Source organism: Pundamilia nyererei, unplaced genomic scaffold (assembly GCF_000239375.1).
Source record: "Pundamilia nyererei isolate P.nyererei 1_Seehausen unplaced genomic scaffold, PunNye1.0 scaffold00042, whole genome shotgun sequence".
Taxonomy (NCBI): Eukaryota; Metazoa; Chordata; class Actinopteri; order Cichliformes; family Cichlidae; genus Pundamilia; species Pundamilia nyererei.
The window spans coordinates 3,691,287-3,716,704 of NW_005187443.1; the positions used below are offsets into that span (position 1 = coordinate 3,691,287).

The following is a 25,418-nucleotide window of genomic DNA, read 5'->3' on the forward strand; positions in this document are numbered from 1 at the left end:
GATGCTCCTCTTTAAGCTATCCATACTGTGCATGTACTTTTGCCAAAGTCATCTGTCCTGCTCTGTCGCAAACACACACAAAGAAACCCTATTTGTCGCATCGGCTTTGCACCTGAGGGAGAGCTGAGCATGCTATCGCCTTTCACCCTCACAGTTACAATGACACCTTGGGGAGTGAAGACTATATGGAGGTTATGGCCTGCAAACGAAATGCTCCAACGTGTGGGAACTCAGAATGGAAAAAAACCCTTCTGGGAACCTAAATGAGAATGACACCTGGGAAGAGAAAACTCAGGGAGGAGAGGAGAGGAAGGATACAGTGTATACCTGCTCGAGCAGGCTAATCAACACAGGCAGGCTGTGGCACTGATTTCTCAGCTATGACAGTGAACATTTCTACAACACTAAAAAACATTACCCATAAGCTGTTATTGAATCAACTGTTCAAAGGATGTTTGAAGGATGATGACGAAAATGAAAAAGTTTGTTTTTAATTATAAAACATTTGCAAAATGTTAGCGCGCTGTGAAAAAGTAATTGCCCCCTTCTTAATTTCTTCTTTTTTCAGATATTTGTCACACTTACGTGTTTCAGCTCATCAAACAACCATTAAATCACAAATTAACTGCATGTTTTGGAAAGCTAAGTTCAATTTCACAATCCACACCCAGGCCTAGTTACTGCCAGACCTGTTGGATCAAGAAATCACTTAAACAGAGCCTGTCTGATAAAGTGAAGCAGGGTACAAGATCTCAAAAAGAAACTCATCACGCCACGATCAACAGAAAGTCAGGAACAGATGATAAACAAATTCATTGCCATCTATAAGCATGGAAAAGGCTTTGGGACACGGTTAGATCCGTTATCCACAAATGGAGAAAACTTTAAAAAAGAAAAAGAGCAGTGAAGCTTCCTTGGAACAGCAAGCCGACCAGAATCCTGAAAGAGAATGTCCGACCATTCGTTCATGCCCTGAATGCACCAGCAACACACCACCAAGTCCAAACCCCCCCAAAATGAAACAAAAAGTAAAATGAAAAACTGTACGTTTATCCTGGAACAAAAAAATATATATTATGCAAATAAGAGTGGGCTAAAATTCCTCCACATTGATGTGAGAGAGTCATTCTCAGTTATCGCAAATGCTTCATTCCAGTTTTTGCTGCTAAAGGTGGCACAAGTAGTGGTTTTTAGTTTAGGGGGCAATTACTTTCACACAGGGTCATGTGGGTTTGGATATCTTTTTTCCCCCTTTAATAAATGAAATAATCTAAAATATGTTTTGTATTTACTGCGGTTATGTTTGTCTAATATTAAAATTTAAGATTTGCCAACAAAAACAGAACAGCCTGCAGTTTTTTACAGATGTGGTGTGGGGGAGCTGTTAAGGTAAGAAATTGTTCTTTTTAAGCTCGTCTGCTTGTCCATCCATAAACCCCTTTGCTAAACTTTAGTGACTATACTCACTGCATGCTTTATTTTCCCAGGTAATAAACTTTGCCATACTAGGACTGCACTGTAGTGGTGCTGTTGCTTCACAGCAAAAAGGTTCTGGAAACCTGGTGGATACCTGGAGTTTGCATGTTCTCACTGTTCTCCACTACTTTGGCTTCCTCCCACATTCCAAAGACATGCATGTTCGCTTAATCTGTTAATCGCTTAATCTGATAATCTGTCAAAATTAAAACACTGTACGAATGTATGGCTAAAAGAGTGGTCAGTAGAAAAGGTTCTCCTCCAAGTACTCTGGCTTCCTCCCACCGACATCGATGTTAGGTTAATTCATTAGAAACTGGCCATATGTGCAAACACTTGACAATTACATAAGCTTACATAAGAGTCAGACTTGTTATTAAAAACATTTTGAGAATGTTGGGTCCTAATGGTTGAAAATGTGACACGTTTTAAAAGGTTTACCACCAAAACATTTCCTTTTCCTTTTTTAAGAAAACACCAGAAGAACAGTTTAGAGCAAACACTGAATCATATCGCTCTGCAAGTGTTTTAGAACAAAAAGATGACGATGGTGTCTTTTTATGTGGACCTGTGTGTGCAGGGGGAAGCAGACGGAAATGCTCTCACGCTCATCTCAGTTTAACGCTATTTCTGAGAATACGTTTTTCCTTGTCCAGGTAAAGAATAAATGCTGTTATATGTTCTGCCACATCTCAGGTTGATATCAGTCCTCATACTCGTGCTTTTGTCCTGCGCTCTCTAACACCACTGGATATACTAACAAGATGTCTGGTAGGTGTATTTTATCATCTCTCTGGCTTGTTGGGTTTCACCATTGCACAGCAATACTTTGTCTCCACCACTAGACAATAGGCTGAAGCTGTGAGAACAAAGGCCCCAGAAAGAAAGGTGTAATGAAAGACAAGGCTGGGGATGTCTTTTTTTTTCTTGTACTAGGTCAGACTCTCCTTTCTGTGTGTGAGAGAGAGACATTTAGATAAATGGTGTATCATGAAGGGGAATAATGAGAGTGACAGGTATGAACACAATATAAAAGAGGCCCAAGTTCTCAGACTTGTCTCGGTGTGAGAGGATTGTGTTAGAGCGTGTGTCCCAGTCTGTGCGGATTTATACTCGACTCCCAATAAGGTGAGGAAGCCTTGCTTATATAGTATTGCTCATTAGCAGCGCGCGTGTGGAATTAATGGCAGTGTACCAGCTGATTGTGTAATAAGAAAGTAAAGCTTAATCTGGATTTTCTTTATTTTTAATTAAAAGTTCAAATGACTCCATTTAAATGTAGAACTTGGACAAACTTTATGAATGACTTCTGTGTTAATGCCCATAACTTCACCGCACCATTGTATTCATAAAATTCAAACTTTGCAGGAGTTCATATTGCCACAGACGACATGTGTTGAGACTAGATTTCCCTTTGTGAGGTTTTGAGTACCTTGGCAGCTTTTTGTACGTGTGTGTCGTGTGTTTGTGTAGCGATTTTGTGTATTGATACTGTCACTACTATGCTACATAGATCACAAAACTCTGAGATAAAAGTTCTAAGATGTGATGAATAGTTAGTAAATGATGCTGGTAGTAAGAGTGCTAATGCGGCCTGTATGAACAACTTTATTTGATGTATTGATACATATAATTTATCAGCTCCGGTATTTTTTTTAATTCGTGTGTGTGTGCGTGTGGTCGTGGATACACTTACAATTTTAGGAACTTACAACAAATTGCGTTTATATGCGTTGGCATGTTTCTAATGTCTGCCTGTGCGTGGACTGATTTGGTCATTATGTTTGTGAAACCATCTTGCAACCTTGTTGTGTTTGGTTACAAATGATCGCACACGTCACATGCGTTTCCTATTTAGGGCTTTTGGTTTTGTGCAAAATAATACCAGAATTTTTCAATCAGACTGATGAGTTTACCTCATTAGTCTGTGCAGATTATAATTTACAGCGTATGAGACTAAAATGTCTGTTTTTTCCACTCTACAAAACATCTTCATGTATTTGTGATCTGTGATACTGTCCATTGATGCTTATTTTTTCTTCTTGCACCAGTTACTATGATGAACCCGGCTCAATCCTGCCACCTCTTAATGGCCTTCCTGTTTGTTGCTAAACTAACAGGTGAGTCGATGACAATGACTACACAGTTACGCAATATCTGACTTCAGGTATAATCCGGTTTCCAAAAAGTTGGATGTTTTGCAAAATTCAAATAAAAGCTCAGTGAGAAATGTGGGAAGAAAATTTCAAAGTATACGATTCAAAGACCATCTTCTAAATGCTGAAACTGAGAATTATCATTTGATGCCAGCAACAAAAGCTAAGGTAGTTGCAATTAAAGATTAAAAACAAAAGAGGCAGTGGGACACTGTACAACAATTTGAATTATTCAGTAATATGAGCGGTATAAACATCTTTAATTCTGAGAGGCTGAGCCTTTCAGAATTAAAGATGCAAAGGAGTTCACCTTTCTGTGAAAAACTGTACAAGTAAACGACTACAATTTAGGTTTAATGTCTTCTCAACATAAAAATACTTACAGTACATTATATGATTAAAAAAAATACAAAAACAATGCAAAATCCATATTAAATGGCCACAATCGTCAGGCAGTCTGACAGCACTGCATTGAAACAGGTCTGATTTTGCTCATGGACACTGGAGAAAGCCACTGTCTGTGAACATGGAGGGTCACTGCAAAGAAAATACCCCTATATGTATAGAAAATTTTGACATAATCCTTTGTCTCTGTGTATCTTAGGTGCATATGGGAACAGAATAATTGGGGGTACACTGGTAAACCCTTACACCATCAAATATCAAGCCTCCCTCTTGTACAGCAACTCCCATTTCTGTGGAGGCACCCTCATCCACCCGCAATGGGTGGTGTCTGCTGCCCACTGCTGGAGGGCGTAAGTTACTGCAGCTGTACATCAGGAGCACAGACACTGATCAAAACCTTGCATTCATATGTTAATACAGAGCACATCAATGTTTTGTGCTATCATTATAATTATTAATACATTTATTCCTTTTTAAATATTTGGACAACTTTTGTGTGTCTTTGATCAGCTGAACAATTATTCATGTCTTCCCCTCTTGTAGGAGTCACACGATTAAAGTGGTCCTGAGTCAGCACAGTCTCACCCAGTGGAATGGATTGGAGCAGATATTCAACGTCTCCTTGATCGTTAAAAACTCACAGTACAGCTACTGGATGCTTGACAATGATATCATGCTGCTTAAGGTAAGAGACAGCCATGACTAAGACCTCATGATTTATTGTTACTGTTTCTAGACATTTACCTTGGGATGGGAGGTACAGATAAGTGGCACACCCAGGTTGTAGTGTGCAAACAGAGCAGGATGCTTAAAGATGTTTAAATAGTTAAAAATATTTAGAATAATTAGAAAAGTACAGATTTTCTATTGTACCCGTGCATTAAAAAGTAGACATGTAACTTCCAATAAGTTAGTGCATATAAACTGAGAAAAGTAGTTATAACAGTGGTAGTTGTTCAGTTGATTAGTGCAAGTTACAGCGCTGATGTAAACATCTATGTTTGTTGGGAGCAGTTTTGATTGTACAGCTGCAGGGAGGAAGGACCTGCGGAAACGCTCCTTCATGCATCTAGGATGCAGCAGTCTGCCACTGAAGTAGCTCTGCAGTTCAGCAACATTTACATGCATGGGGTGGGAGACTCTGTCCATCAGAAAGGTTATTTTGGCCAGAGTCCTGTCTCCCACCACCTGCACTGGATCTAGGGTGGATTCCAGAACAGAGCTGGCCTTCCTGATGAGTTTATCCAACCTCTTTCTCTCAGCTGTCGATAAACTGCTGCTCCAGCATACAACACTGTAAAAAATGACGGATTCCACCACAGAGTCATAAAAGGTCTTTAAAAGCGCTCCCTGGACTCCAAATGACCTCAGCCGCCTCAGCAGGTAGAGTCTGCTCTGACCCTTCCTGTAAAGAGCATCAGTGTTGTGGCTCAAGTCCAGTTTATTATTCAGGTGAACACCCAGGTACCTATACGAGTCCACTATCTCAATGTCCACTCCCTGGATGTTCACCGGTGTCAGTGTGGTGGGTCTGCGTCTCCGGAAGTCCACCACCAACTGCTTGGTTTTCCCGGCATTGATCAGCAGGTGGTTCTGCTGACACCAGTCCAGAGTTCACTGTCTGTACTCTGAGTCGTCCTCACCTATGATGAGGCCGACTATGGCAGAGTCGTCAGAGAACTTCTGTAGGTGGCAGCGTGGGGAGTTGATGGAGAAGTCTGCAGTGTAGAGGGTGAAGAGGAACGGTGCCAGCACAGTTCCCTGTGGGGCCCCCGTACTGCAGACCAGTGTATCAGAGACACAGCCCTGTGTCCTCACGTACTGTGGCGTTCTGTGAGGTAGTCCAGTATCCACTGGGACATGTGGTGGTCCACTCCTGATAGCTCCAGCTTGTCCCTCAGAAGTTGTGGCTGGATGGTGTTGAAAGCACTGGAGAAATCAAAGAACATGATCCTCACAGTGCTTCCAAGCTTCTCCAGGTGAGTCAGAGCTTGGTGCAGGAGGTAGATGATGGCATCCTCCACCCCAATGCCAGGCTGGTAAGCAAACTGCAGCGGATCCAATGAAGACCTCACCAGGGGGCGCAGATGGTTTAGAGACAACCTCTCGAGGGTCTTGATCAGATGTGATGTCAGGGCTACTGGCCTATAGCTGCTGAGGTCGTTGGAATGGGGGTCTTTGGTACCGCTACCACACAGGAGGTCTTCCACAGCTGTGGTACTTTGCCCAGCAACAGACTCAGGTTGAACAGATAACCTAGGATGCCACACAGTTCATCTGCACAGCACCTCCGGACCCTGGAGCTGATGCCATCTGGACCTGCAGCCTTCCGCACCTTGATCTTGCGAAGCTCGTTCCTCACTTGAAGTGCTGAGATAGATAGAGTGGATTTTGGGGGAGGGGTGGTGTATGTTGGAGTCCACAGAAGCCTGGGGTGGGTGTGATGGCTGGGAGCTGAGAGATGTGAGATGAAAGACAGGCAGTCACTGAAGATGAGGGAGATTGCAGCAGGGGGGACTATGCTGGGAGAGGTGTGGGTGGTTGATCAAACCTATTAAAATATTTGTTTAGGTCACCCACCCCAAATCTTCTGCAGCCTGGGGGGTTGGTTTTTGTCCTGAGCTTGTCTTCAGGCTGCTCCAAACCCCTCTGATGTTGTACTGTTGCAGCTGCTCTTCTGTCTTCCTGCTGTAGTTTTCCTTCCCTTCCCTTATCTTCCATTCTAGATAATAGATAGAAGAAAAGTCTTTAAGCTGGTAAACAAAATTACCTATGTAGTTTATTTAGTATTACATCTGTCCTTTATAGAGGATTGTGTAATTGTGTTGCTGAGCTCTATTAATAATTTCCTGACTGATGATGAATCCCTCATTGAGCCAACAATAAAATGTTTTCCAGCAGTCGCGGAAAGTCGATTCTGTTCGTCTGGACATAGCATTTCCCGAGGCAGAAACCTTTTGTCACTCATCCAAGTGACTTCTTCAATCCCAGCTGACTGCAGGTTTGATGACCGAAACTAGCCCCATTGAATAACAACGGACCAGGAGGTCACGATCTTTAATATTCACCCTCTTACAACGCTGTGAGTGCTGTCATTCCTCAACTCTCTGTGAATAGTATCCATGGACATTGATCAATGGTCATGACAATTTGCATATTAATGATCATGAAACTGACCTCACAGCCTGTTGTGCTAGTTTCGGTAATTATAGGAATGTACTGTTTATAAGGTTGGGGAAACCTGCAGTCAGCTGAGACTGAAGAAGTCACTTGGATACGTGACGAAACGTTTCTCTCACTGAAAATCCTACAGAACAGAATCAACTTTGTGGGATTTCCTTACCTGGATGATTGAGTATGCAAGTGTGTCAAACGGCATAAACTATTATGTGGCAACAAAACCCATAATAGTCATTAAACCTTATGTTTTAACTTTGCCACTTTGCTTCAGTTCTTTGAACTTTGTGGGCATTCCCTCTGCACAGCTCTCTTAAGGTCTTGCCATAACATTTCAGTCAGGCTAAGGTCTGAACTTTGACTGGCCAATCGATTCTTTTCATTTTCAGCCACTCTGTTGTATATGTTACTGCCCTTGGGATCATTGTCCTGGTACATAAGCCAGTGACTCTAGAATACTTTGCTATACAGAGGAGTTCATGGTCGTTGTGCTGTCTTTGATTTTTGCAACACATGGTGCTGTGAAATTATGGCCAAACATCTTCATTGTTGCAGGAAGTCTTGTTGTTTCCTCAGAGTCTATTTTGCAAACTTAAGTCATATGTATGACTTGGGTTGGGTATAAACAAGTATAGCTTGTTTGTCATGAACTTTAACATTTAACATGCTCACTGAAGCCTAGAGAGTCTAAAATGTAATGCTCCAGACATGCCTGCAACTTATCCTCTTAATTGCTATGGAAGAAGTGAGGGTGTACTCAGTTTCTACCGGAGAACTCTTTCCTTTTCACATTTCCGTACCTCGCACTATGATTCCTTTAAGTTTTACCGAGTTTCAGTAAAGGTTTCCACAAAGTTCATTTTAGTATCTAACATTGTTGGGATTCTATACCCACTATACCCTCTGTATTCAAATCTATAAAACAGTAGTTATTAGCTAATAAAATGTGTTGTCATAATCTGAAGTTTTCACTAACTGTGATTTTATAATAATTGTGTTAACATGCTTTTGCATCTTTTTCCTTTTTCTGAATCATTCTCTCAACCTGGCAGGGACTGCAGAAGAAAACTAGCTTTTATGGCTAAATATGGCACTGTTAAATGATAGACTGAACGTTATATTATGTATCCTATGTAGACAATGTTGACTGACAGAAGGATTTGTTTTTTGTGGGTCAGCTGGACCGTCCAGCTATCATCAATGACATGGTCGAGCCAGCCTCGTTGCCAGACCCTAACTCTCCGCCACTGGAAAACCTGAATCTTTGCACAGTTAGTGGCTGGGGTGTTACCTGGATGTACAGCCAGAGTTTATCCCCCGAACTGAGGTCAGTGGAGGTGGAATTGTTCACCAGCTGCTGGAATTACTACCCCTTCAGGATCACAAACAACATGATCTGTGCTGGCTCTAGGAGTGGCGGGAGAGACTCCTGTCAGGTAACATATGTAAATACAAAAATGAAATACAAAAGAATGATACAAGACTTGGAAATGGACACTTCAGTTTGTCTATTTTACACTGTTGACTTTGCATTTGTTTTTGCTTTTTAATGGAGTAATGCGGTAAACTTTAAATTGCCAAACAGCAGCAACAATGTCCCACTAACAAAAGCAATATCACTTCTAATGGTTGCTGGACTTTGCATGTTTTGTATTTCCTTTAAAAATAAACAAATAAAATTTGTCCTATCAGGTAACAAACACCCTGAAATCTTTTTTTTTTTCTTTTCCTTTTTCAGGGTGATTCTGGAGGACCTCTTATTTGTAACGGTAAATTTGAAGGCATTGTATCTTGGGGCATTGGCTGTGCGATTTCATACTACCCTGGTGTCTACACCAAGGTCAGAAACTACATTGGATGGATGAATCAGGTTATTGAGAACAGCTAATAACAATCCTTACCACTAGCTAACAGAAAATTCTACCTTGATTAAAAAAAAGAAGAAGAAAAAGAAACAAACTTGAATGGCTCCTGAAGGACCAAAAATGCTATGTTTATCTTTTATATAATTGTTTTTATATAATCACAGATATATTTGTTAAAGCTAAATTACCTGGAACCTACACCTGACTGACTTTTATTCCCACTGACTGAATATCACCGTTATGATACAAACTGAACCAGGTTTTACAATTCATTCTGCTAAAAACACTTTTTTATGTTACAGTTATATTACAGTGTTATACAGAAATGAAAACATTGTCATAGATTTTGGATAACGTCTGTTTCAGGAATTGTTTTTGCTCTTTGAAACCTTCTATTGTCCACTGACTATAAACATATGGACCTTAAATAAACATTTTCTGAGAATAACCTGTGTTTTTTTCGGTCATTAAACTAAAACTAAAACTAAAACTCACTACGAAACTTCCTCAGAATCCGGTCAGGCAGGTGAGTCACACTTAAGTCAGAGTCTTGCCCAAACCCTAGTTTCATGTCACATCTGCACAAAAGTCACAAAGGGACAACACCTCCCTTTCTTTATGACAGCATGCTGACATTCTGGTGAGTGATTGGCTGTTTGTGCCCTCTCCCCTTTCCCTCGGTCCCATTCACATTTAAAGCTGAGCTACAACAGGCTCACACACCAACTTTAAAAGAAATCTTAGAAAATACAACCGTAATCATGGCAGGAACCCAGTCCAACAGTGAGGTGATGCATATTGAGGATCGTGACATTAAACATGTTTCCAAAGAGACAGTTGCAAAACTGATTCAGCTCTCCCACGAGGCGAAGGAGCAAACCTACTGTCCTTACAGCAAATTCAGAGTCGGGGCTGCGCTGCTCACCCTTGACAACAGTGTGCATACAGGTAAGTCTCATGTGAAACTTGTTGTTTAGTAGATGCATGTATATCATATGAAGCTTTAAGGTAATGGTTTTAGGTTTGAGGTGAACACAAAAGCAAGTTATTGGCTACTATTTACTGAATGAATGCTGTTGCACCAAAACACAAAAGTAACTTTTAGCATAATTGTACCCTGAAAAGTATATAGTGAAAGACGGGAAGACGTGAGCTAAATTATTATGCTGTTTGTATCTGAGTCAAGTCAATTCTTGCTTCTTTATGGTGCAAGATCTCCACACACGAGTGAGAAATGACAAAACCTCCCAGCTCTTACCTTTGTTTTTGTTTTATCCAAATGAAATGCACAAGAAATTACACATTAGTTTGTTCTGAGTTGTCTTGATCCGCTGTGTTAATGATTACCTGACAGTTCAAATGTCTGGACTTGGTGCGGAAAGCTCAGATAAAGGTTTATTATTTATCGTGTGGCTCTACATCCTCAGCTTTTTATAATTCCACATGACTGAGTTAAATCACATTTCTGAGAAGGAACACATCTTAGCGTTCCCGCGAGCTAAGGGAGCCCTTCGGTTATCACTTGCTTCAACGGCACTGTGTGCACCGAGAGGGATGTCAGACCACTGTCTACAATAAAGCAAAGACACAAAAGTCTGGTCAGTGTCACTGGACTGTACAAACCTTGGCAAGTGTCCCTCAGTGGGAATGTCTGGGGAGGGTAAAAGGCTGGTAAACAGCTATGAATGTTTTTTACCATGTGAAGAACCCCGTTTATTGCTCACGTTGCCAAAAACAATTCCTTTCTATTCTTGTGTCTTCGGCAGGTTGTAATGTGGAGAATGCCTGTTACAATCTGGGAATGTGTGCTGAGAGGAACGTTATTGCAAAGGCAGTGTCAGAAGGGCACCGACGTTTCAAGGCCATTGCAATTGCCAGGTAAGGAGCACGTATAATTAACACACACACAGTAATCTGGAAAGTTCTCCATTTCCACAGATGCAGGCATCCTTCCTGCTGTTGCAAAGTCTGAGACTATGACTCACTCCACATTGCATGTCTTTGTGCACGTCGCTAAACCTTAAGAAACACAGACAGACTACCAATGTTATTTCTTAAACCAGGTTAAGACTTTTTTTGTCTGTATATTGTTTGTTAGGGAAGAGTTAAGGCTATAGGATACTTCTCCTTAGCAATCAGAAATCTTGAAAAAGCTGGAGAAGTGATACTATAACTAAGTATGTGAAATTCTGCCGTGAATCCTAATATTAAATAGAAGCCAAGAGTTTTTCTTTCTACATTTGCCAATTCAACTCTTCTCCTTTCCTCAGTGACATGAGTGACCAGTTCATTTCCCCATGTGGAGGCTGCAGGCAGTTCATGAGAGAGGTATTAACTCTGCTCATTTTGGTTTGGAGCAGATTTGTTTAAAGGGGACCTTTAATCTCCAGTCAGTGATTGTATACAGTACACAGTGACAAGCTCACACGTCACTCTAGCCAATATTTATCCTGTTTGTGGCCTGTGTAACACATTAGAAGGTGCTAGTTTGTCATTAAACAAACATTTCAGTGTGAAACACTTGACTATCCTGTAAGACTCCAGCCCTTTGCTTTCCCCGTTTACAGTTTGGATCAAACTGGGATGTATACTTGTCAAAGCCTGATGGCTCGTATATGAAGATGACTGTGGAAGAGCTTCTGCCAGTTTCCTTTGGCCCCAAAGACCTGACCAAGAAGAAAGTGTCTTACATTCCTAATAACAACTGAGCCAGTCTTCTAGTACGAAAACACACGAGTGTCCGTGACACGCAGCGTACTTCAAGCACATGCTGATCATGCATTGATGTAATGTAGCAGAAGTTATATTTATGGTCAATATTTGTTCTTGTATTATTTGTCGAAATGTAAACAATGTCAAATATTTAAGTGTACTCTAAATACCAAGTGATGCTAAAAATATACTGTAGAAACAATGCATCTGACTCAATTAGTCAACCATTTGCCCGCTTGTATATGATGAGTACTGTGTAGATACATAAACAATGTGTGTCGGTTAAAAGAAGCACAAAAAACAGAGATATCAAGGTCAAACATATTTGCACACTTTAATAAATAAACCGTTTTAAAAAGGAATTTAGTTACACTTCATTTTATACAGTTAGAATGACTTCCAAAAGACATAGAAGAATACAATTATTATTTGTTGAGCAGCAAATTATTCTATTACAGAGACAAGGGTGAGTTTTATGATGTGATTTTAGGTCTACTTATTCCATGCATTAACATCTGCTGTGGTTAAAGGGCCAAGTATTAAAATGGACAAATATACGGTTTGATTTATTGTTCCTGTTGATTGAAGGTAACAAACAAAACAGGTAAATCAGCCTCAAGCAGGTTAATCAATATGCATTTCACCCTGTTATTGGGTGTTCTGAGGCTGTGTAAGTTCTGTTTGTCTGAAAGCGATGTCAGCTATGAATAGCAAACTAAAGTACAAAATCAAATTCAATTCAAGGATCCTGCAATCCCACAGAGACAAATCATCTGTAACAGTGCAACAATTTCAGTTTGCATGCCATCATTAGCCTGCTCCCAAAGAAAGCCTCTGAAGTGTCAGATTTTTCCATCAGTGGGACATAACGTTAAAAGGTCAAACTCTAGGGAGGTGTTAACAGTGGATGGAAAGTTCAGAGGTTCAATGTGGTTTTAAAGTCCTTGAGCAGACAGAAATAAACGCACATCTCCCATGCTGCATGAGTTTAACCTCATGAATGTAGATAAACATTTTTGCACTCACAGCTAGCTACAGCTAGCGTCTGAGCCATAATGCATTGTGTGGATGTAAACACGTTAACAAAACAATTAAGAACGTGCATTCTGCTGTTGTAAAACACTGGGTTTCAACAGTTCAGTGGCAAACTACATCTGCAAAATAGAGCTTTAAAAAAAAAAACAACAACGAACAAACCTGAAAACTAATTTTCTTAATTCAGCTTCAGCCCTCTGCAGTGTCGTCAAAAAGCGTGGGCCATGCTGGGACACGTATCCTGGGCAGGGTCCCCTCCATTAGCCTCTCCATCCACAGTCCCAACCTGTCAAGCTTATGGTGGACCTCTATGCTAGTGGCCCTGCTGGAGCCTCTCCTGGAGCTGGATCCATCCTCCCTGGAACGGGATCGCGACCGGGAGTGTGAGCTAGACCTTGACTTGGAACGGGACTTCCTCCTGCTGTCTGAGGAGAATGAGGTATCAGAAGATGAATCGCTGCCATCGTCCCCTGTGAACACGGGTCTAAAGAGGCAGAAATATTTCTTGTGGCCATTCAGGGCCAGGACATAGCCCATGTAGTTGGAAGACTCCTCCTCGTCATCTGAATGGCTCTGGCTCTGCGCACCATCACGATCCAAGCGAAGGAGTGATGGCATCCAGTGGCGATGCTTATCGGCGTTGAGGAAGGAGAAGTGGAGGGTCTCAGACCTGCAGATAGGCAGCAAAGAGATTTAGGATTTAGGATAGCCATTGGAGGATATTAGCAGGCCAGATCAATAGTATAGCAGATACCACTTTAGACTCATGAAAAGTAAAACCTCCACACTTACCCAGAGAAAGAGAAAACCTCCTTGGCAAATTTCCGGAGCAAAGCACTCTTGGAAGCATTGGTGAGCACCAGCAGGACATTGATGTGGCCAGGCCTCAGCTTGACAAGGTTACTGGTGTATGTAATGCCTGTTAGCTCTGTCACCTCCACAAAGTCCTTTTTTGGAGGACGGCTACACAAACCAAAGGGGAAAAAATAATGAAATATGCTTTTGTAGTTCATGTCCATATACAGTACAGTGCAAAGGTTTTGAGTCATTATTCATTTCTTTATATTTTGCTTCCAAAGAGCCAAATGTTTTTGTGAGTTTCAAAGTTAGTCTTGAGCAGTAGCTCTCCAGGCTTTCTCGGAGGTCTTTCAAAGTTTTTCTTTGCACACTGCCTTCTTTTGCAATCCTTTTTAGTGCAGTTTCATGTTTCTCCTTGTTTGTTTGTTTTTGTTTGGTTTTTTTACACCACTTCAAAGTGACCTAAGAATCCTTCAAGCATAAAAAAAAGTATCTAACAAAAATGACCCATACCTGCACAAAGGTTTTTGGTGTATTGGACTGAGAAACTATTAACGCACAAACATTATTCTATTAGGTCACATGGAATCATCCATGATCCTGCCTGCTAGATAAAAACCTACAAAATTTCAAAATATGCTTTCAAAAGCATTATTTCCAATTAGAGTCGCTCATGGAAGGTATGAGAGTGGCTCTTATACTTGTCATTACATTACCTGAAGGTACTTGCTCTGCTCGATGCATCATCCTCAGTTCGTGTTTGCTCCTTTGGCTTTGGTTTTGGTTTTTGGGGTTTGCTCTCACCCGGCTCACTGAAAATATACCAAAGAAAGAAAATCATCAGTCTTTTGAGATCATGATATTTTCCCAGAGTTTGACTCAGCTCAACATCTGCAAGCACCTGCCAACCAGTCAAGTTTCAGTATGCATGTCTGCCAACAGGGTCTACCTCACCTGAACGCCTGGATGATGACGGTGCCAAAAACAATGAAGAGAGCTGAGAAGATCAAGGACAGAATAGGCATCATCTCTCGCCTTGCAGGAAAAAAATGAAGTAAAAAAAGGAGTTTGGATTGAAACATACAGGAAAAAAATACAATGCACAGCGCAAACTTTTCATTTTAGCTAATTTTGTCTCTACATGTTGATACACTTTAGAGGAGCAGCATTACAGCTGTAATTAAAGACAGAACGTAAGAACCTCAACGTTCATATTCATTCTGATACAGAATGATTCACCTACTTAATCATTTCAAAAATATCAGGAAAAACAAACATTGTTTGACTGTCTCTTTCTTACAGTGAACTCAGCAGATTCCCTGGATCAGTATTGTCTTACCAATTTGAGTAGAGAAGGTCATCGTATATTTGAAGCATGTAATCATAAGCAACATTCATCCACCGAATGATAAAAATCTGGTAAGGGAAAAATAAGGACATTATTGCAAAAATATAATTCAATGAAGTTCACCCTCAGATGAATGTGTGAATGCCCATGCAGACCCAGCCTGGCAGGCTCTCGACTAAAGCATCTACGCTGGCACTTACGGGGGCCATCTCGTTGTTGAGTTCTGGTAAGGTGGCGTCTGAAGTCAGATAGGTCGGGTCCTTCTGAAGGAGCTCCAGCTGTTCATGAAGGTGGTACTTGTCTTCCTCGCTGCCATTCCAGCCACCGCTCACGGAGCGGTACAGGACTTTACCAGTCTGGCTCCGCCTCTCGAGAATCACCACCTGTCAGTGTTTAGGAGCACTGTGACTGTAATTTGAGGCGCTGCACCATCTCTAGTCTGCACATATCGGTAATGTGACACATCGTATCAGAGAGATCTTCCATTGCAGGTTGTTCTGGGTAAATGAAGGTGGTTTGCCAAAAAGTGCAGGATGTCCTTGAGGTTTTGTTTTTTTTGTAGCAATAACAGACAGAAAAGTGATGATTGTTACAAAGCAGTGATTCCCAAAGTGTTGGCCGGGGTGGGCCGCAGTAATAACAGCCACTAAAAAAGATTTTCTGGTTTTTAAGCGGGCTGCAGAACTCTTGACTTTGGGGATTGCTTTTGTAAAGTATGGACTGTGCGTGTTTTGACCACTGACCTGAGCAGAGTGTGCGCCCTGATTTTGGAGCAATGCCTGGCAGAGAGGCTGCTGCTGACGCTGGTAGACATATGCAAACCGTAGCACATCTTTGCTGTTGGCTGAGGCGAAGTCCAGGAAGGCCTTATTGGCTGCGAGATAGGCTGGGTCATCGCCTGTGATCAGCAGCACACAGTACCTGCAACCCACTCACAATCAGCTCCCCAGCCACCGCAGTCAAATGTAGCTTTGCATTACCATCATGACAACTGTCCAACTATTCTGCTTCTTACAGTTATAAAAAAAATTATTTTTCTTCTAACAGTCTTGGTTCAGTTTACAAGAGGTCAATCTAAGTAGGATCATAAGTGCAGGACTATTGACTACTAATCTGTTCACAAAATGTCTTACTTCCTCCGCCTGTGGAACTGCTTGACAGGACATAGCTCATTAAAAAGCTGCTGGCTGACCAGTCGTGGCACCTGCAGGAACTTGTTGTTTGAGACAAACTCGTCCATCATCTGCCGCTTCATCCCTCTGGCCTGATAAAAAACAAAGATCCTTCTATGTAAAGTTTAAATCGATTACCATAAGGAACCGGCTTTAAGCTGCAGCATATTCCTGGTGTACCTGGATGATGTCAACAGGCTTCACCGTGTCTTCCTTAAAGAGCAGCATGGTGGGAGCATATGTGTTTATGTTGAACTGCAGCAGGAGCCTGGTGCTGCTTGTGCCACTCTGGTCCACAAAGCCGAAACGCACATAATCTCTGAAAGCGAATGCTGTCAACTGTGGGGTCGAATGGAAAGATTAGAGCCTGAAAGGGTGCTCAAGACAAAAATGACGCTGCTTTTGTATTCGTTTTTGATTGTTAACCATCTAAGGTGAAAATAAATTAGATAAAATTCTGTGCGGTATATAAATATAAAATTAAACTATTTGGAAAAAGGAACAATTTTAAGTGGAAGAGCTGCAAAAACAGAGACCTCTGCACTTGCTGTTGGGAGTCTATTTATGTGCCGTCATGCATTTTTGTTTTTTATAAGCAGGGGATGAGGCAGGCTGAACAACTCATTCTGTAATGAGTGATCTATTTGCTTGGAGCTGGATGTGTTCTTCTCCTACCTTGTAGAGCAGGGGAACAATGGGGACCTGATCAAACAACAGAACTCTGGGTTTATTTTCCACATGCCAGTTTTCAAGAAATGCCATGTAGTTATCGTCAGTGATCTACAAAAACAACAGAAATTAGCTGAAAAATATACTTCCTGCAACTTTATTAGCCATGATGACTAATCTATAAACACAGAAGAAAAACTGATGATGGCACACACATGCAGTAGCAGCACAATTGTGTCAGTTTTAGTTACCTTCATCACCAGTTTCTGGGGCAGCAAATCTTCAACAAACTGTCGCAGGAACTCCCGCACCACTGCCTGATGGAAGACGGTCACTCTTCCGTTCACCACCCCGATGATGGAGGGAGCACGGTAAGCTCCCAGCTGCTTGGCCAAAGCCCGATCAAAGCCCAGGTCTACAATACCGATGCCTACACCTGGAGTAAAAATAACAACAGATTACAGTTGGACCTGGCACACTAGAGTAAAACAAATCCTCTGCCTCAGCAAGTTAAAAATAAATAAATAAATCCTAAACAGTATTGGCAGATTTGTTATCATCCAATAATTTTACATGGTGAGTTAATGTCATTGAATGAAACCTTTTTTTTCACTTACAACAAGCTGATGGCAAATTTCTCTGTATTCAAATATATCTATGGCTAAATCTGTTTATAATAATAAAGGATGCAAGTGATGTGAGTAAATCCTATTTCAGCTCTTTCCCCTTGGACACCTGGTAGTGCTAACCCTCGTTTCTCTTTTCTGAACTGAGTTTCAGGTTTCTGTCATATTTCGGCCTGCTTCCAGAAAAAAATGACTGTGTGTGCATCAGAGGTTTAGCGAAGGAGGTCTATACAGCTTACTGGGGCTAGCCTTGGAAAAAATATTCCAATGATCTTTACTTATATACACCGGAGAGGATTTTAAATGTCGTCTTTACGAGGTAAAGAGTTAAGATTGATTTTCACTTTCACTAAACAACTACTGTGAAGCTCAGGAATAAGAGACTCTTAAAGCCTCTAAGAAGAACTCCTATTCCCCTAGTTTAAGTCATAAAATGACCTGAACAGCACAGTACTTAATACCGCTTTAGCATCAGAAGCTACACTAATTACCGAACCCGTCCAGACTCAAGCACCACTGTTAAGTTTGCAAATAATACAATCACGAGTAGACTCCTAAATGACGCACACAGGGAAAAGGTTCAAATTATAATATTATGGTGTGTGAACACAAAGACCAAAGAGATCATTGTAGACATCTGGGCTACAAAATAAACCACACATGCACCTCAAAAAAATCTATACATTAATGAAAGAAGCCATGGAGATAGTCCCATGGCTTCAGATAGACATATTTATATGGGTACATGACTTATTTTATCAACATTTTAGAACTTGCGTAATCATTTTGCACTCTGTCCAGTACTATAAAACTGCTAACGCGCCCTCACTCTTGCTGTTCTTTTTAGCTTTGTTAGTGCAGAATTTTTAATCATTTGTACTTCTTACATTTTACTTGTTTTCTTTTTTTATTTCTGTCACCATCTAAATGTTACGTGCCACGGGAGATTAGTATCGCTGTAATTTTGTTATGTTTGCATAGTGACAATAAAGGCCTTGAATCTTGAAGCAAAGCAAGAGACTTTTGTTAAACAGTTGTAACATCCACCTTGTGAAATTCTATGTAAATCCCAGTTGTTCTCACAGGTGACATCAGCTCGGTGCAAGAGGGTTGCATAAACAGCAAGACGGCTGATACAGACTAACTGTGCTTCTAATAAGCCGAACTCTCAGCTATTCACAATCATTATATAGAGTTGAGTTCTCTTGTTTCACTCTTTGCTTCAAGAAACCAAGAACAACAAATAAACCATAATGAATAATTAAAGAAGTGCAAGGCTCTCAGTAAAGCATCTCAACACTGTTGCCCTAATGGGCAGTTGTGCAGACATTAATCTTGTGAGCTGATGCCTTTATCCCAGATGGTGTTAGGACACACTGATATCCTTACCTAAAGGCTCCAGCTCCTGCACGGTCTCCTTCCACACTGGCTCGATATGGATGCATGCAAAGCACCACTCTGAGGTCACTTTTATTAGGTATGGCCTCTTGTGGCTGTCTGGAAGGACTTCGTTGTTAAACTGTGCAAGGCGAAGCATGTACTTGCTGTCTGAAAAGTCTCTGTTCCTGGAGAAAAGCAGGGAAAAACATGAAGTGTTTTAAGATCTAACCTCAAAGATGCTAACAGTACACAGCTTGAGTGTAAACTGCAACTGTAACTTTCATTTGTTTGCTTGGGTTGAATTAGTGTTCATGAGACAGAGAAGCTTCTCCAAAAAAAGAAAGAAAAAAAGAACAAGAATAACAGGATCAAGTCTAAATATGTGTAAAAGGCAAAATTGATGTATTCAGTGTATGAACTGATGTGTGATGTATGTAAGGAATCTGCTTATATATATTTTTGTTTGGTTTGCAAACACAAAGAGGAGCCCAGATTACACTGACAGCAGAGGGTACCTGGGGAAATGGAAAAAGGACTCATCAAAGTAAAAGCTGCTGTGAAAGCTGCGGAAACCGTGATGCTGTGACTGGCCAAAGTGCTGGTTTTCATCCTTCTGCCCGAACCGGTCAAAGTTGGACCTTCGCTCCTCATTAGATAGAATCTGTGTGCAAAACAGAAAACGGGAAACGATAAGGCTCTGACAGTAATGTCTGCAATATGGGGAAGAGACTATGATAAAGAAAGTGAAAGTGAATTAAATGAACCATGTTAAAATGCCTAATGATCCCTTTTCACCCACCTCGTAAGACTTAGAAATCCTGATGAACATGTCCTCAGCATTAGGGTCCTTATTTTTATCTGGGTGCCTACAAAAGGGTGACATTACGGATTACCAGCAGATTCAAAGAGGGTTACATTTAAGGTTCTGAAACAGGCCTACACAGTCATGGGTTAAGCAAATACTAACAGCAGTTCATGCCAAATGTGAAATGCTGACTGTCAGCTAAGATATGATGGGCTGACATTAGGGGCCCGGTTGTCAGTCACTCACCATTCTCTGGCAAGCCTCTTGTATGCCCTTTTGATTTCGGCTTGACTGGCACTCCTGCTGACACCCAGGGTGTAATAGGGGTCATGTTCAGAGGCTGTTTTCACCAGCTCTGCGCTCAAAATTAGCATAAAGATGGCGAGAAAAGCTGCACATTTCCCAGACTGTCGGCTGGTCCTCCAAACCCTCATGATCTGTCTGTCTCTGTCCTTGTCCAACAGTAACGTCAGTTATCTACCGTACTGTCCAGATGAGTAACGCTACAAAGCTCTCCAGCAACAGACGGGCTTACATGATCACACATGCCGAACTCTTTGACTGCTATGCATAACCACACACAACATTGTAGTATTTCACTAAGACGAAGCCATTATTTCCAGGAACTGATGGACATTAGCACAGTCGGTATCATGCCGGCGATGAAAACCAGCTTCCGGTTGAAACTTTCAAAGTAAATGAAAATTAGGCTAACTAAAGGAACAATAACTGAAAAAAAAGTATAATTCAAGAAAAATCCATAATTAATTACAAAGAAATAATAAAAACCACACGAGAGCTAATAAAGGCATTGTCGAAAGACTGATTAACTTATGATAAGATGACTGCCGATGATAGATTTTTATTTAAATAGCTTAGTGCAGACCTCACTTGTCTCAGTCAAGGCCAGAGTTCATGATTCAACAATAAGAAAGAGACTGGGCAAAAATGGCATGGCCTAGTTAAAGCCCTCACATAAATCCTTTTGAGATGTTTTGACATGACCTTAAACAGGCCGTTCATGCTCAAACCCTCCAATGTGGCTGAATTAAAACACTTCTGCAAAGAAGCGTGGGAGAAAATTCCTCCACAGTGATGTGAAAGACTTATTGCTGGTTATCACAGACTCATGACTGCAGTTCTTGCTGCGAAGGGTGACACAAACAGTTATTAAGTTTAGGGGGTAATTACGTTTTCACACAGGGTTTGGACAACCTTTTTCCTTTGAAATTATCATTCAAAACTGTATTTTGTATGTACTCGGGTAATCTTTGTCTAATACTATATATATATATGGTCTGAATAGTGTACGTATAAACATGAAATACTTTTCACAGCAGTGTAGATGAAGGAACAACTAGCAGCAGTCTTTTAAAGCTGCATTGTTCAGTGGTTAATAACTGAGTGGTCAGGTCACCCATCACTGATAGCTCCTGGTATCCTCCCGAGCTCTACCTCACACAGACCCAATAATGACAGCCTTAGTATTTGAGGTTTGTGATTATCTTTAATTTGCCAAAGGACTTGCATGCTTATATTTTGAAGTAAACATAACAACATCCGGTCTGGGCTCCAAGCTGGAGAATGACTACTGCGCATGCTCTAGTTTACAGCTGTTCACAGCACTCAATTTTCTTCAGTCTGCTTTAATTTTAGATTTTTTCTTTATTATCACAAGTGGCAAAATTAGATCTCGCAGCTCTTTTTTTGTTGTTCTTTTTTGTGTTGTTTTATATTACTGTAATCATTGTGTTTTATCCGTTTTTGGCAAAAAAAAACCCTGCAACATTGAGTTGTGGTGTTTGTCTATTTGCTTATGCTCATTTTTAAGAATAAAAATTAAATTAAATCTTTGTCAATATAAACCTATCTTTTCGCCATTTTAAAACCTCTATTTTGGGGGGCGGAGGTTCACTTCCGTTTCCCCTGCGTCACGAAGACCCGTAAGTGACACTACTTGGAGGTAGACAGTGATTGCATTGATACCTTGTGTGCGGATCTCTGAACGGTGAATGACAGAGGCTGCTTATTGTAACCCAGACTGACCCAGTGAAAAGACCAAGTTTCCATCCTTCCTTCCAATATGAGCTGTCTTTCTGCGTTTGCATACCGCGCAGTGAGCTTACAAAGTGCGCAGATGGTCTGGTCTCGGTAGCTAACGCTAGCTCTGCAAAGCTGCTATCAGTGGTCCGCTCCAGCTGTACCGTTCACACCACAGGCACACGCTTTCATTTGCTAAGGTAACTAACAAATTCTCTTCAATTCAGTTCATAACTGGTTACTGTGTGTGTGTGTGTGTGTGTGTGTGTGTGTGTGTGTGTGTGTGTGTGTGTGTGTGTGTGTGTGTGTGTGTACGGTTAAGCTACTAAGCTTAGAAACCAGTTGGTGCTGCAGAATCATGGGTGAGTGAAAGAGCTGAGGTTACTTTGCTAAAGCATCTACGTGAAAACAGAAAGATGCAAAAGCTCTTTGCTCATTCCCCTTTAACCATACTTGTTCATATTTATGTTTGACAGTTATAATTCGTGATGATAAAGCTGATATATTTTGCCTCTTTTGTTTTTTCACCCCAGAGTCCGCATCATGAATCTGTTTCGTCTGGTGTGCCGCCACAAGACAGCGCTGGTCATTGGCACAGTTTGCAGCTTTGCTGTAGTTCTGGTCTTCTTAGCAAAATGCACATCAGAAACCCTAAAACAGGGTCACCCCGATCCTCCTGGCAGAGCCCCCCAAGCCATCGGTTTTCAGTCCCGCCCAGCGCAACAGAATCCTCCCTCCTCATCCAAAGACTTGTCAGCATTTCTCGTGGTCCTCATCACAACAGGACCGAAGTACACAGAGCGACGTAGTATTATCCGCAGCACCTGGCTTGCCAAGCGGGACTCTGATGTTCTGGCCATGTTTGTAGTAGGAACACAGGGCCTTTCCAGTGAGGACCTTCAGAATCTTAACACGGAGCAAGGGCGGCACAAGGACTTACTCTTACTGCCCGACCTGCGAGACTCTTACGAGAACCTGACCCTCAAACTGCTGCACATGTACACCTGGCTGGACCAGAACGTGGAGTTCACGTTTGTCCTGAAAGCAGATGACGACACATTCGCTCGCTTGGACCTCCTCAAAGAGGAGCTGAAGGGGAAGGAGCCCAACCGGTTGTACTGGGGCTTCTTCTCAGGCAGAGGCCGGGTGAAATCGGCGGGGAAGTGGCGCGAAAGCTCGTGGGAGCTGTGCGATTACTACCTCCCCTACGCGCTGGGCGGCGGCTACGTGCTCTCGGCCGATCTGGTGCATTATGTGCGTCTTAATGCAAGATACTTCAAGACGTGGCAGAGCGAGGACGTGTCGTTGGGTGCGTGGCTGGCACCGGTAGACATCCGGCGGACACATGACCCACGCTTTGACACAGAGTACAAATCACGTGGCTGCAACAACAAATACCTGGTGACGCATAAGCAGAGCTTGGAGGACATGTTGGAAAAACATCAGACTCTGCAGCGCGATGGCAAGCTCTGCAAGGAGGAAGTCAAGCTGCGTCTGTCCTACGTGTATGACTGGAGTGTGCCACCCTCACAGTGCTGCCAAAGAAAGGATGGGATCCCGTAATCATTGTTTTCTAAAAGGCTGAAGTTCGCTTTATATCTATAGTCATGTCGTCAAAGTCAGTAATGTTATCGGATTTTTCCTTTCCACCAAGTCTCCATTGTTAGACCGTTTAAAGTCACCTAACTGATACAAGACACACAAATTGTAGCATTTGTGAAAACACAAAAAGGGTGCAATTCACTGTTTTTTGATTTTATTTTTGTTTGCTCATGTTAAAGCAGCTTTAGGAGCTCTAAACCTACAATTAGTTTCATTTCCCTTTTGTGTGGGTTTGACATGTTATAGCTGTAGTTGTGAGGGTTTGGATGGAGAAAAAGCCATGAACGAAGAGATTCACCTTTTCACAAATCAAAAGCTGTGTTTCAAACACTCTTTTGGGGGCTCCACACATTAATACTCGCTTTTATGTGGTTATAGAGCTAAAATCACCCATTTAAATCAGAGCCACAGCTTGAAGTACGATGTCGGGTATCAGTTTTACGGCTTGGCGTGAACCGTCAAGAGATATCGCTCCTCGAGTATTTTAACAGAAGCCATCTTCAGTCCTGCTTCGTTGTTGAGCCCCTTCGGTTTTACTGTAAGTGCTTAACCTTATCACCTTCTGCCTACTTCTTTTCAGTGTCTGTATGTTCTCTTAACCTGTTGGACCTTTTTCTACATATATGAGATATGCTTTAAAGTTATTACAGTATAGTAGCTAGTACAAGAAAAACCCAGACAGGAGATCGTTACCCTTCTGTTGATTCTGTTGATGTCTACCTTTTTTCTTTTGTTATTTTATTCTGCGGCAAACATGACACACTGGTATTGAGTTTGGACGGGCTTGCAGTGGGTGTGGTCGCTGCTCATGGATACAGTTTGTATTTAAAATATGTTTGAGAAAATTTGCAAAAGTCATAGATTGACTTTTCGTTTACGATCGATGGCGCTCAAGGTTTTGCGTGTCTCAGAGAAAATGGGCGAACATGTGGGATTTGGCAGGACTTCTTTTTTTTTCCTCATGTTGGAACCTGTTTGAGAATTCCGTTATGGTACTTACATTTCTGATAGAGCACTAAAGTCCAGGCGTGGATATTTTACTGTACAGAGGCATAAATCTGAATGTTTTGTTTGCAACACAACACGGATGCGGGAGTCGACTACCGGCTGGCACTGAGTCACTTTTTTTAAGCATGAAGACTTGTTTTAATTTCTCTCAATCGTTATTTATCCGTTGTCTGTTTTCTCTGATGTTAGCCTCCCGAACGGAAACCCACCTTTGTGATGTCAGTGGCTGTTTCCCAAAACTTGTGAAATCTGTACAGCAGCTTTGATCAAAGGGGTAAGATACATTGGAGCGCTTAAAAATGAAGACTGCTGCACAAAGGGCAACATTTAAGCTCTTTTTTTTTTCCTTTTTTTTATGACTGCTGTTACATTGTTGTGAATAATGACTCTCTCTCAGTGTTGTCAGTAGCAGATTTTAATTCAATGCAATTCAAGTGTTTGTCACTTTTTTTTATATATATATATATAAATATGTAAATGGTCAGCTGCCCCTGGATGTTTTATTAAAAAAAGAAATAAATTATTCTTGTCATGTAAATCTTTTACATCAGTTGTTTAAAGGGGCACATTACAGCCAAATGCATTCATAATGGAGAACTCTACAAAAGGCCGGTCCTGCTAAGATTTAAGAATATAATGCTGCTTTATTAATACTGAAAAACTGATGTGCCAACACGCCACGGCCATCTCTCTTGCTACTAAAGTTGATCTGTTGTTATAGAGACACGGGACCTCTGGGAAGGTCGTGTGGCAGCAGCATATAGGACACATGTCCAGGATGCTCAGTTAAATTGGGATCTGGGGATTTTGGAGCCTGGGGCAACATCTTGGGCTTTTTGTTGTCGTCCTTCAACTGGTCCTTAGAAGTTCTTATACTGTGGCGGGCCTCGTCATCTCGCCATCCTGCTGTGTCAGCGTGTGCCAAGCAAAGAGACTGTGTGCTCAGTCTGCAACAATGCAAAGTTAGGTGGTGGTATATGTCAGAGTAACCTGAGCCGCATGTAACCACATGAAGTCTGCCCAAGGTAAGCAAAACGCGGCATTTGCATCATAACAAAAGGATCAATGTGGCTGTGGTCCTTTACCTGGCAGCAGTGGTTCTATTGGCTGAAATCTTTACCCATGGCATTCATTTTAAAAGATT

General features: G+C 41.5%; 4 protein-coding genes across 4 annotated transcripts; 3 read left to right on the forward strand and 1 right to left on the reverse strand.

Moving 5' to 3' along the window:
* Positions 1-3,535: 3,535 nt before the first annotated feature.
* On the forward strand, positions 3,536-9,102 carry LOC102212521 (trypsin-like). Its single transcript, XM_005731397.1, has 5 exons — positions 3,536-3,596; positions 4,237-4,387; positions 4,581-4,722; positions 8,393-8,650; positions 8,953-9,102. Exons 1-5 carry the CDS (start codon positions 3,536-3,538, stop codon positions 9,100-9,102), a joined length of 762 nt encoding a protein of 253 aa, XP_005731454.1.
* Positions 9,103-9,783: 681 nt separating this feature from the next.
* On the forward strand, positions 9,784-11,932 carry LOC102205324 (cytidine deaminase). Its single transcript, XM_005731369.1, has 4 exons — positions 9,784-10,027; positions 10,846-10,957; positions 11,350-11,407; positions 11,647-11,932. The coding sequence occupies exons 1-4, from the start codon at positions 9,841-9,843 to the stop codon at positions 11,785-11,787; spliced, it is 498 nt and encodes a 165-aa protein (XP_005731426.1). The 5' UTR covers positions 9,784-9,840; the 3' UTR covers positions 11,788-11,932.
* Positions 11,933-12,049: 117 nt separating this feature from the next.
* LOC102205051 (dnaJ homolog subfamily C member 16-like) lies at positions 12,050-20,291 on the reverse strand. Its single transcript, XM_005731368.1, has 15 exons — positions 19,871-20,291; positions 19,619-19,685; positions 19,335-19,480; positions 18,829-19,004; positions 17,065-17,249; positions 16,820-16,924; positions 16,325-16,483; positions 16,106-16,236; positions 15,716-15,893; positions 15,173-15,355; positions 14,964-15,040; positions 14,579-14,659; positions 14,341-14,436; positions 13,619-13,789; positions 12,050-13,496 (listed from the first exon to the last, which is right to left on the reverse strand). The coding sequence occupies exons 1-15, from the start codon at positions 20,056-20,058 to the stop codon at positions 13,016-13,018; spliced, it is 2,424 nt and encodes an 807-aa protein (XP_005731425.1). The 5' UTR covers positions 20,059-20,291; the 3' UTR covers positions 12,050-13,015.
* Positions 20,292-21,539: 1,248 nt separating this feature from the next.
* b3galt6 (UDP-Gal:betaGal beta 1,3-galactosyltransferase polypeptide 6) lies at positions 21,540-24,764 on the forward strand. The gene is made up of 2 exons (XM_005731370.1): positions 21,540-21,864; positions 22,198-24,764. Exon 2 carries the CDS (start codon positions 22,208-22,210, stop codon positions 23,225-23,227), a length of 1,020 nt encoding a protein of 339 aa, XP_005731427.1. The 5' UTR covers positions 21,540-21,864; positions 22,198-22,207; the 3' UTR covers positions 23,228-24,764.
* The last annotated feature ends 654 nt before the right edge of the window (positions 24,765-25,418 follow it).